The following is a 13,209-nucleotide window of genomic DNA, read 5'->3' on the forward strand; positions in this document are numbered from 1 at the left end:
TTGAATTCTTTCCCTAAGGAGGTCAGGTTTGCATTATGTACTGTAGAACCAGCTCATGTTATCCACTCAGTAGCCCTGTGATGAAAATTAGAGTAAGGGTTGAATTGCCGAAGGTTCAAGGCTGAACAGGGAAATGAAGCATTGTTTCCTCAATGTAACACTACAGAAGCTATTGTGCAATGGTGTACTTAGGTCAAGTTTTAGAGGACTACTTCATAAAGCTAACATTGAGGTTAATCACTATTCAAGCATTTGCCCAAAAGATAACAGTGCTGATGAAATGAATGTATATTTATTATGTATTTATTCTACATTTCTCCAAGGAACAACACAGCAATCATGGTTCTCCTCTCCAACATCTTCTCAACAACCCTAGCTGTTAAGCTTGCCTGAGAAGAAGTTGCAGAGGAGAGCCATGTATTGCTGTGCTGAGTTTCATGGAGAAGCCCCACACACACTTAGGAATTTTTATGGCTGATGGAAGTCTAGAAAATGGACCTCCCTAATCCTAAACCAACATTCAGACACTAAGCTATAGTGGCTCTTAATGTCTGTACTTTTTGTCGCTTAATCTGTACATTCCCACTATGGAATCTGGTTATATAGAAACTGTTGTAGTGAGAAGGATACAACAGCAAGAGATAGTAGTGATTTCTTGTATACACACTTGCACACACAGGATTTAGATTCAAAGTCAGCAGTTTCAAGCTATCATCACTTCAGAAAGCCTTTCTTGCTAATAAGAAAGAAAATAATAAAATTGTAAATATTATTAATAAGTAAAATTACATAAAGTAACAAGTTACTTTGCAGAGCAGCACAGGTGACATTTAAGCACTCATAACTATTTTAATATAATAATAATAAAAAAAAAACTTTTATTTGTATACTGTATCGCTTTTCCTCCAGATCAAAGTGGTTCACACTGTGCAAGCTATGTGACACATGTCACAGTACAGGCAATACAATACATCAACAATTACTTCAGCAATTTCATACAATTCAATAAAAAACCTAAAAACCATATACAAAGCAGTTAAAACTATCAATTATGCCTGGACCTTCTGATCTTAATTAGGGTATACTGATAGGGATGCCTATCTGAAAGCAATATCAATAGTGGGCACCAAGCATATTCTGTGCTTGCTGTGTTCGGCTGGTGCTGCAGAATTCTCAGAAGGAACAGGTTGGGGACTGGAAAGGAGGTTTACCTGTTCCACTGCAGCCCATTCCAAAAAGCACCCAAGCCATCTGATTTTTGAATTCCAGTTTTGTATAATATCATCATCATCATCATCATCATCATCATCATCATCATCATCATCATCATCATCATCATCTCTTCCTATCTGTCTCCCAACATAAGGCTAACAACAAATTTAAAACAGTACAAGTTAAAAACAATACAAAAACATAAAAATGTAGATGCAACATTTAAAAAACAAAATTACCCATTAAAAATTAATGCATAAAGACCCTTCATTGTTACCAATACTGTATTTTGTAAGGTCTGCCTTAATATTTGTCTTACAACAAATCATTAAGAAAATGTATTGACTAGAATAACATCTACTGTATTATTGTTATATTTAACTTTGCTGGTAAGAGGGTTGTTTTTTTGTAGAAACAGGTCACACTTGTTTGTATAAAGAAGCATCAGGGTTGCATGTCTGAGACAAACAATGATGTGCAGCAGTCCTGAGGCCTAATTAAATTTGATTGGCAACATTTCCTGGCTTGCTTCAGATGTAACATTTCCAGTATTAACATACAATGACAGTTTAGAATGGGGGGAACTTGAGTGCTTCCTCCTCCTCCTTTTTCACCTTCTATCTGAGAAGAGGCATTTTGCTTTGTTCAAACTACAATTTGTCTGAAATGTCCAAATGGAGAACAGTGATGTAGATATTTTCTACATGCCAGGATGAAAGCATAGTTTGGAATTCTGGTTTGCAGAAAGCACTTAAACCATACTTCTACAGCCACATATGCAAGGGATGAGAGCGACAAGAAGAACTCATACAACAAACCACAGAGACTTAGTTTTGAATCAGGTAGTTTCCTTTAGTAATTTGTTACAGCTTGTGCTATCTTACAAGCAGTAAAAGATAGATTAAAATGCTTTTTTAAAAACTCACTTGGGAAAGAAACCTCCTTATTTTAAAGTAATTTTTATTTAACACCTTCACTTTGGAATTAGACCCAAAGTGGTGATGGTGTTGTGTGCTTTCAAGTCTTTTCCAACTTTTGATGACTGTAAAGCAGTGATCCCCAAACTGTGCTCTTTAAAGGAATTTGGACTTCAGCTCCCAGAATCCCAGACTATTTGCCAACATGGCTGAGGCTTCAGTCCAAAATCTCTTAAAGGGCACAGTTTGGGGACCACTGCCATAAGGCAACCCTATCATGGGGATTTCTGAGGCTGAGAGTATATGACTTGTCCATGGCTGAACAGGACAACACACCCTGATCTTTGGAATCATAGTCCAATGCTCAAACCACTACACCACACTGGCTCTCTTACAAACACTCAAAGTGTATGTAAACTAAATATGTGTGGCAATTTTATACCAATTTAATTATCTTCAGCATGTGGAATCCTGGGCTTTGTAATTTGGTGACATAGAAGATTATCACACTTGCATTTACCATCAGGGAAACACTGAGGAAAGGTTAGGGAAGCATGTGTGTATAACCCTGAAGCAATTCCCCAGCGTCAGGGAATCGTGAGCTCTCTTTAGCATCCTGGAATCATTAAGGGAGAGTGACTTTTCCTATTAACGCAAAATTTCCATTAATGGGAAAGTCACTCTCCCTGGGAAATCGCTTCAGGGTTACACACACATACGCACTTCCATAACCTCTCCCCAGCATTTCCCTGATGGTAAGTCCACATGATAATCTTCATAGAAGATTTTCAGACCAGCGTTTAAGCGCTGGTAAAAAGCTACTAAATCATTTAGGAAGCGTGTGTGTGTGAAAGCCTGACACGCTTCCTAAATGTCGGGATCATCGGCTCCTCTCCAGTGTCCCTGAATCATTCAGGGAGAGGCATATTACTATGAACAGAAACTTTGTGTTCATAGGAATTTGACTCTCCCCGAATGTTCTGGGGATGCTGGAGAGGAGCCGATGATTCCCTGACATTTAGAAAGTACGTCAGGCTTGCACGTGTGTGCGCGCACACACACACGCATGCACACTTCCTAAACAATTTAGCAGGTTTTTTACCAGTGCTTAAGCGCTAGTCTGAAAATCTTCATACAGAGTCCTCCATATAAACTCTGAAGATTTTCACATATGGACTCACCATCTGGGAAGAACCGGGGAAACGTTAGGGAATCACGTGTGTAATCCTGAAGCACTTCTCCAGCCTCATGCAAGCATCAGCTCCCTGTAGTGTCCCTCTGATTTGCTATTAATGCAAAGTTTCTGTTAATAACAAATTGCCTCTCCCTGAATGATTCCATGACACTAGAGGGAGCTGATGATTCCATGACACTGGGGAAGTGCTTCAGGGTTAACCACACACATGCTTCCCTAATGTTTCCCCAGTGATTCCCAGACGGTAAGTCCATGTGTGATAATCTCTGTATAAAACAAAGTTCAGGAATATTTTAATTAAAAATATTTGTTCTGTCTAAGTCTAGGAAAGTTTAGAACAGTGAGATGTAAAATAACTATTACTCAGACATGGGAGGTTCCTGGTAGACAAGCTCTAACTTAAATTACTTGGATTACTTGTTTATCTTGTTATTTCCCCCTTTGAAGTGGCCCTGTTATCCACAGAAAAGTTGGTTGCCTTCTGTTTATCCACATACTAAATAAACACAGGATCTATGTTCTACTAAAAGCGTAAGTCAAAGGTTATAGTCTTCTCTAGGATTGCCATTTGGGGGCCCCCAAAATATTTTTGGCAGTGCTAGGGTTCAGAAGGATAGGCATAGCCCTTCAATGATTTGGAGATGAATGTAGCCCCTGTTTGCTACGTCTGACATATACTAGCTAATATTGAAATTTCTGTTTGCTGATAAATGAGAAAGTGGTTGTTGCTGCTAAGTACCTAGAACAAATGGGCCTGTCCTGGCTTGCTGTTCTCCCCATCATTGTTTCCATTTGCTCTTACTTCCTGCAGTGTTGCAAAATTAGATCATCATTGTCAGTGGTCTTTTAAGGATAAGACATAAACCTTGCTAGCTCTACAGTACTCTTTCTGAGTAGGAATTAGTGCCAGGGAAGATCTCCTACATTGTTTCTTTACAGGAGAAGTGGTGTTGATCATCTTTAGATGAAGGACCTTAGGAGAGGTGTGGGGGACTGGGCAATGGGAACAAGGTGAAAGGGAAGGAGATGGGAGAGTGCTAAATTGGGAAATGGGCATTGTGCCACTAATTGCAGGACTGTGATGGTATTCGGAAGTAAAATGGCTCTTGAGGAATGTTAGTAACTTAAGGAATGCTCACATTAGGAAAATAGCTAATTATCACTTGAAAGGCTGCAAGATTTTTGAGCATTTGCTCTTCCAAGTCATGCTGTATGCCATTGTTCAGCTTCTTAGTTTTATAAACCCTATGGCAAAGCATCTAATAAGCTGGAATAAAAGAAATGCATAAAACTACAATGATTAGACTACTCAGCTTTGAATAAATCTGCTAAAGGTAGTTTATGAAAAGAATGAAATTCATCATAAAGGGATTTGTATAGAATCAAACAGGTCTGTATTATGGATCTGATGGCTGAGATTCAAAACCCTTTTCAAGTACAAATTGATTTGAAGGGGGAAAAAGCACTGAACAGACATTAGTGTTAGGGTATCCAGGAAGGATTGACTAGATCAGAATATATTTTTGGCAATAAAAATCATTCTGCTCTTGTAGTATTCTGAATATTCTTATTCATCAGTAACTTTTGTAGGGTACATGTAACTGGCAATATATAGTTTCAAAGTCTAATTGGGAGCTTTATGCTGCTGTCTTTGTAAACTGGGTTTCTTGTTGTGAGACTGAGCAGGACCAACATTGGATTTGCTTGTTTTCCTCTTCCCAGTGTTGTCATACTTAAGAGGAAATTGAACTCCTCTACTTTCACTTTTAAACTAACCACTGTTGGGATTCTGAACTTAGGTTTAAATATAGATAATGATCCTGACATGCTCTCAAATCATAGCTTAACAAATCACAGTTCCCCAAATTTGGATGTTATAAATTGTGCTGAATCTAAAATCAGAAGTTCATTGCAACTGTGGTGGGTGAAGCTTAGTCCCAAAGCTCACAGTGATTCAACCTCATAACAGAGTGCCATAGTTTCTCATTAGATGGAACCAAGTTCATATGGGTAAAGCCTCTAGATTGGAGCAGGGGTTGGGGCACGCTCTGTTCTACAAAGTGGAGGCACTGGTGCAGATAGTGATGGATTGTGATTCATCCCACAAAGAGGCAGCTAACGATTTGTATCTTCTTCCTCACTTTCCCATCTCTCCTTGACTCCTTGAGTCAGACTAAACACAGTAATGAGTATCATGGAGAAATCCTATTACATTCGCTGAAAAGTAGTGAATGCCCTGGCAGTTAACAGCCAAAAAAACAAAAACAAAAAATCTGTAATCCTCCTCCCCCTCAACCTACTGTTCATCTCATTAGTTCAGAAACTAGCTTCATAAAAGAATAAATACTTCCTAGCTCTGGTGTTATGTCACTGTCAGGGTGCAAGGCTAGTGGGTATTCATCTTTTCCTCAACATTCATTGTGAAGACTATATTATATATTCTTCACAATGAATGTTGAGGAAAGATGTAATATATATATATATATATTCTCTAAATTTAAGTCTTTTGGACTTTGTTTTGTCTGCCAGGGTGTTTTATCTTCAGGCTGACCCACCATTTCAAAAGTTTCTTTTCCTATGAAACTGCTAGGGCTTTTATTTTCTGTGGTTACTTTAAGCTGTAGGACAAAAGCAGCTTTGAGTCCTATCTCAGTGTTTTCATTTTCCAATACATTAACATACATTCCATGTATAATCTTTTTTTTTACTTTAGCAGCTTTCTATGAGGTCAATAGTTTCTTGTTGTAGAATCAGAGTTTCTAAGAGCTGTAGTCAATTCTAAATTTTGAAACTGCATTCCTAACTCCAGAATGGCTGTTTGCCCATGAGGGTCCTGTGGATAGAAGAACTGTAGTCATTTCCACGAAAAAAATTGTAAAATTGCTGTTAACAGCCTTTGATTTACATGTACGAGGTATTTTTGTAGTTACATTGATCTGTTTTTCAAAATATAGAAAACAGTATATTACACTTTAACTACTCCAATAATCACGTTTGACAACCTTATAAGTGAAAATGACATCAGAGTTACAGAGAGAATAGGAAATTAAAAAGGGAATTTTTTTGTTGGATTGCCTACTATAGTTCCAAACGCCATGCTTAGATTCATGTTTGGAACAGAGGAGTGAAATTACTTGCAGTATTCTAAGTGGAGTGGCAGTTAAAAAGGAAGCAAGGATAAGGAAAGTTTATTGCAGTCTGCCTTCTCTTTCCTCAAACACCTCCGAGGCTTCTTTGCTGTTTCCCCCCACTTATCTGAGGAGATAACATTAGTGTTTGCTTTTTGCTATCCACCCATCCTAGTCATGTGTCATTACATATGTTCTGGAGAAAGAGATGTCTCTCAGTCTGTTTTTGGGTAATGAGCAGGGAATTTCTTTCTCCACTGCCTGCAAACCCAGAATAATTTTCTAGAAATTTATGGTATAGATCTCCTCCAGTAGGGGTGGGCAAAATCTGCATTCCAGGGCCACTAGAGGTTTAAAAGAGCTTCAGAGTGTTTAAAGATTGTATCCCCACATACCCTCTTGAGCATGGGACCATTTTTGCCAGTCTTCCCTCCCCTCCACCACCACACAAATTTAGGCCCAGAAGGTTATTTTTAAAAACCAGTAGTGATTACTGGTTGTAAAAAAAGTCCTCTTTGGTTCTAAAATGGGTTAGAGCTAATAATATCTCAAAAAATGTTCCCAAAGGCATTTGGACCAAAAAATATTTGGATTTTTTTAATGGTGTTGGGATGGGGCCTTCCAGTTCCCCTAGGTGTTAATGTGCTCCCCTAGCCTTCCACTGTTGCCCACATCACCCTCCGTTTGGGCCTGTTGCTACAGCCAGCCAGGACTAAACATACTCTGATGGGAGATTAACGTAATACAAGAATGCTGTTAAAACTGAAGAAATCTTGTTGTTCGCCATTCTTTGAAACTGAATGAAATTTTTTAGCAATTTAATCTAAGTATTCCTGATGGTAGTTCTTGCATTGTAGGAAAGGCCAATGAATGTTCTTTCCCCAAAAATGATTTCATCTCTTCCACTCTCTGCCTTCCCTTCTCCAAACATGCCCTTTGACCAGTTATTTTGTTCTTTATTTGTACTTTAGATTTTTTTAGCATCACTAACAAAAGAGAGAGCCAACATGGTGTAGTGGTTTGAGTGTTAGACTACAACTCTGGAACCAAGAGTTCAAATCCTTACTCAGCCAGGAACCCCACTGGGTGAACTTGAGCAAGTCATACTTTCGCAACCTCAGAGGAAGGCAAAGGCAAATCCCTTCTGAACAAATCTTGCCACAATAGGTTCACCTTTGGGTTGTCATAAGTTGGAAGCAACTAGAAAGCACACAACAATAAAAAGAGAGAGAAATTATGTGGGCCAGTTGGTAGTCACCTAGAGACTGGATTTTGCCATAGGGCTTGCAGAAGACTATGACAAATCCTCAGCACTTACATTTTCTATATGGAGACATAATAATGTCTGAACCTTCAGCAGTGCCTCTGATTTTTACCCCATTTGTTTTGTTCCTTTTTGAAAATCTTTTACAAATGTAGACCTTTTACAAATGCTGTTGCTAAACCCGAGAATTCTGCTAGTCAAGTGGTATAGGCTCCTCACTTGAGCAGTAGCTTTTTTAAAAAGCTACCTCATTTTAAATCCAGATCACTGATGTATCTAGCCCATATTTAACATTCTACTGTATCCTCCAAACGTAATAATCTCTTTCACTAAACAAATATTTTAATAACCTTGGCAGTAGACACATGCATATTACAGTATAGTATATGGTACACTGAACTTTTGCAAATAAAAAAAAAATGATGTCTTTTATTTTAGAGCTTGGATGAATTTGATGATGATGAAGCAGGACAGAAGGAACGTAAAAGGGAAGATGCAATCACACAGCAGAATACAATGCAGAATGAATCAGCCAGTGCAGATTCAAGTGCCTCATACATATTACAGGTAAGAGGTTTTTACACTCTCTGCTCGTTTAGTCTCATAAACATGCTTCATCTTGTAGAATCTGTGTAGAAATGTGCAGACATTTTTTAAACTCTTGGTATCTGAGTAGCCTCAGAGCATTACCAAATATTTAGCCACAACAGCTTAATGCCTGTTCATATAATACTCATCAACACACATAGTTTTGACTATATGTCATAAACTCATTAAGTCTTATTATCAAATTAGGTTTTATTAGGTCTGCAGGCTTTTCCAGTCAGCAAGGGCAAATTTTAAAAGATGGGACAGAATACTTACTAAGGACATATGGTGCTTTCTAACATGCAGTGATAATATTAAATATATGGTATATTAATTATTAAAGATGCCCTTTCCTTCAAGTAGTGCATAGCCATGTTTCTTAAAACTAGTGCATTTTCAGGTTCAGATGGCATTGTTCATAATAATCCTTAAAGCCCCAAACAGTTTCGGTTCTGGATATTTAAAAGACCACCATCACAGGTTGGCTGTGGAAGCTGCTCATATACTTGCAGGCAAGGTCCATTAAGTTAGATAAGGTGAGGGACTGGCAATTTTCTCCCCCAATATTCCAGCGGGTGGTACATTATTTGTCCCCTTTGGTTACAATAGTTAGTTTATTTTCTGAAAACTCTCCAGGGATGGGCAGTCAGTAGTTCAGGAACTAGTGCCAATCCAAGGACCACCATTTTGAGCAGAACAGAATTAGAATGATGGGTTTGAGAAACAAAGCATTTGTGGCCCATGCTTATGGAACTGTAGTGAAAGGCTTCAAGCTAGTCTGTTCAAGCTACTTTTTCCTGAAAATGGTTTTGTGCTTTGGCTGCTGAGATTCTCAGCTGTTTCAGGGTATCTTCATTTCTAGGATATTTTTAAACTCTTCAGTCTTGTAATAGCAATAAGATTAGATGTTTCAGTTTAACTTAATGTATTTTGCTCACTCTACATAGCATTTAAGGAAGCATAGAAATACTTTATATTAGTAACATATATCACTTCATGAGAGCCAGCATGGTTGTGTTGGTTTGTGTGTTGGACTAAGGCTCTGGACAACAGGATTCGAATCCCAGCTCAGCCATGTCAACCCACTGGGTGACCTTGGGCAAGTCATACACTATAAGCCTCAGAGGATGGCCATGGCAAACCCCCTCTGAATAAATCTTGCCAAGAAGACCCCATTAGGGTTGCCATAAGTTGGAAACAACTTGAAGGCACACAACAACAACAAAATACCACTTCACACATCATGCACCAGGAGGCCCACCTGATTTGGGTCCTTTCTCCTTTCATTCTGAACCCCATTCTAAATCACACAAGACCGCCCCCCTCCCGAATTCTGGGAAGTGCATATGCATATCTATGGTTTGACACCACACACACATTGAGAAGTGGCCAAGTCATCCTTCATCAAATCACATATATTAGGATTCAAGCCTACACAAACCTAGGTTTGGGGTATATATATATATATATATATATATATTTAATTATCCAGAATACTTTTGTGGATTTATTTAAATTGGTCCATTTACAATAACCTTTCAAAACATTCTTCTAAGTGGGAGAATAAAAAAAAAACCATTCTTCTAATTTAAATATTCAAATGATATATTATGTGTTTTGTTCACTGTTGATAGTGCTGTGTTTAAAAGCAGGACTAATTGCATTTTGAGATGTGATACATTCAATAGGATCATTTTCCATTTTGGGGTTTTGTGATAGCATTAATGTAATGGCTTTTAAAAAGCAGGCCTGTGATTTGTGCAACAATTTCCTATCAGTTACAATGTTGTCAGCCAACATCAACCCACTGAAATACAGAAGGGGGCAGCACTGAATGTATGGCATGGGATACAAATTATTAGGCATATTAAGGGAATCAGCTTGAAAATTCTAACTAGCTTTTCTTTATCATGTCCATTGTCATGGCCATTGAAGTAAGTGGATGATGAGAATGACATATTATTACAATACAATCATCAGCAGCAGCATAATACCTTATAAGTTAAAATAGTTTTAAAAAATCTGAAATGCTGATATATTGATTTCATCCATCAAAAATGAATTGTGAATCTACAGTGAGTTGCAAATCAAAAATCAAGGCTGCTATAAGCATGGAAGTGAATTAATGAGAAATAGCTGGAGAGAAGGCAGCTTTTTGGTCGTGTGGATATGTGTTATATGACCCATATAACCTTTTGAGTTGTTGAATGTATTTTGTCCCATTTTTGTCTTACTACCTACGTAGTTCCATAGAGCTCTCGAAGTGACTTACTGGGTCCCCAGTAGACAAAGAAGCTTGTGCTTTCACCTGGTCCTTCATGCACTATTGTATAGCCATAAAATCTGTCTACTGTTACTGCTTTCTGAATTAATTTGTACTTTGTTTCTGTACAAGCATAGATAGCCACTTGTTTTTTAAAAGTATTTATATACTTAAATATGCAGCTTTCTCAGTATATATGTTTATATATACACTAAGATCATAATTGTAAGTCATCATAAAATAACATTTTAGAATAAACCGTACAATGACTTCTCTCATAAAAAGCTTTCTCACTACATCAGTATACAACCGTGTGTTGTTTTGAGTGTTTTTTTTTTGCCGCCCATGGGCTGATTATTGACCCAGCTGCTTTATAACCCTCAGGTCCTCACGCAGGAACTGGCACAGCTCTATACTTGCATTAAGGCCACCTAAGAGTAATCTCCTAATTTCAAATAGAGACTAAGGCCTTGGCACAATCTCAAATTAAAACAGCAAATGTCTCCCCAAGAGACCTCAGAAACCATCCAGATCTTCTGGCGGGAAAATTTAATATTTGTCTATTTTTCTCTTCATCCCAGCAAGAACAAACAATGGGCCATTGATCTAACCTGATCAGATAATTATTTATCCATGACAAAAGAGTTATTTTTAGCTTCCCCATTTCCATAGATTAATGTCCCATAATCCAATATAGAGAAGATCAGTGTATGTTCTGTCACACATGTATGGCTAAATATTAATAGACAGATCCATGAAACCCCAAGTCATCCAACACTAGGTGGCCAGCTGAACTCCTCTAGGATCATAAGCAACTTCTATTAGTTTGACTAGAAAGACTGTTAGCAGTAAGATACAATCCCTGTCCTCTACTGAGTCCAGAACATTTGGTTCACTATGTATGGGTCATCCAACCAGGGAGGTAGAATGTTTATAATCTAAGATATGGGTGGAAAACTGCCAGGTGCTGGGGAGGTTGTATTAGTCATTCATAGGACCTTGGAGAATTTTGTAAGAAGAAGAAAGCAGCAGCTAAACTGTTCCATGCATTTTCACTACATTCTTACTCCCCTGACTGATATAGAACCAGGAGAGGCTTTTTTCGAAGACTTCCCCCCCCAAGGCTTACAGCCAGATTAGAAAAAAAGCACCTTCTGGATCAACTGCCTGAAGAGATGCAATGTGGCAAACTTGTATGGAGGCATTTTTAGAAAGGAAAAAAAAAAAGGGGGGGGGCATGTTGGGGGCCCTCAAAAATGCCAGGGGCAGGCTGTAAATTCCCAGCTCTGGTCTGGGTCACTCTGTCATCAACCCTTAGGCCAAGTTTGTTAGTGCACTTACTAGCTTAACGGAAGAATCTGGAGTGGTTTTTACATCTTCTCCCTTATCCTACTTGGTTTCAGTTATGCACACCGAGTAGTCATGCAGTGGACCCAATTTTTAAGCCATAGATGGTGAAATCTGTGCATAAGAAGACTGTATTTTGAATTAGGTCACCAGTGGTCCCTACTTTTACATGGGCCAGCCTGATATTCACCTTAAGGCCCAAGACCACTGTAGTTAAGCCAACAGAAACATTAGAGCTGAGAGAGGCTGAAGTGGAGATGTTATATAGTCTGATTCAGCTTCATTCTTTTTGGCATCTCTGCCTTTGAATTCATCCCACAAAGATCATGAGTGATGCAACTAACAAATTAAATAATCACACGCTCTCATTGATCCCAAATCTACATTAAATGATTGATTGATTTTTTAGTAAGGCAAACCTTCCCATTTCAATATACCTCTTCCTCCTCCTCCAAGATTTTGAAATGATATTATCCCTGAAGGTCTTAGATAATTATCCACCCTTTTTCTTTTTATAAAGAATGGCAAGCAGATGCCATTATCAGACTAATTATGGTCTTACTTTTAGAAATAAATAATTTTCATTTCTACTTTATCATGTATTTAGATTAAAAGACTTTAATCTCTTCTGCTCTGTTGCCTTTTTGCCATTTGTTAAAGTTTAAGTTACATTGTGGAATTGAAGGATTTAAGTTTAAGTTACACTGCTTTAGCAATCTTTGATAAATGTTCAAAGAAATAACTCTTAAGCAATTCTGGAATATTAGAATGTGGCTAGATTAATTCCTTGTTCTAACTGTTTTTAACTATTTGAAAATATCCAAGTTGATTCTTTAAGTTGCAAATCTAGTTTTGGGAACAACTGTTTCTTCCAGAACAGTATTGCGCAGTGTGCATATGTAAGAGATATAGATATATAAATATCTTTTGTCTACAAAAATATCCATAGCATATCCATAGAAAAATCAGGCAAAGAGCTAATTAATATAACTTCATAGTTTTATTAAGCAGGGAGAAATGATAGGCTCTTTGAGACAAATGTTGAAAAACACTTTTAGAATTACTATCTCTTGTCATAAGCCTTAAATAACTGTAGAAAGCTTTTCTGCCTGAATACATGCTAAAGCTTCAGGCATTTTTAATTTAAAGGGTTTTGAAAAGCATTTGATAGGAATGAATTACATATTGTCTAGGGTAGGAAGAGGGATCACATGTAGGGAAAGTGCATATGATTTTGTGATTGTTCACTGGAAGCGATACTAATAATGGTAAAATTACAACTAAAATGAAGAAAG

General features: G+C 37.8%; 1 protein-coding gene across 2 annotated transcripts in view; it reads left to right on the forward strand.

Moving 5' to 3' along the window:
* Window positions 1-13,209, forward strand: part of PAWR (pro-apoptotic WT1 regulator) — a 79,464-nt gene that overhangs the window by 39,747 nt on the left and 26,508 nt on the right. For both annotated transcript variants that reach the window (XM_042469175.1, XM_042469174.1), the window contains exon 3: window positions 8,155-8,283. In XM_042469175.1, the coding sequence (XP_042325109.1) occupies window positions 8,155-8,283 (129 nt within the window). The remainder of the gene's footprint in view (window positions 1-8,154; window positions 8,284-13,209) is intronic.

Source organism: Sceloporus undulatus, chromosome 5 (assembly GCF_019175285.1).
Source record: "Sceloporus undulatus isolate JIND9_A2432 ecotype Alabama chromosome 5, SceUnd_v1.1, whole genome shotgun sequence".
NCBI lineage: Eukaryota > Metazoa > Chordata > Lepidosauria > Squamata > Phrynosomatidae > Sceloporus > Sceloporus undulatus.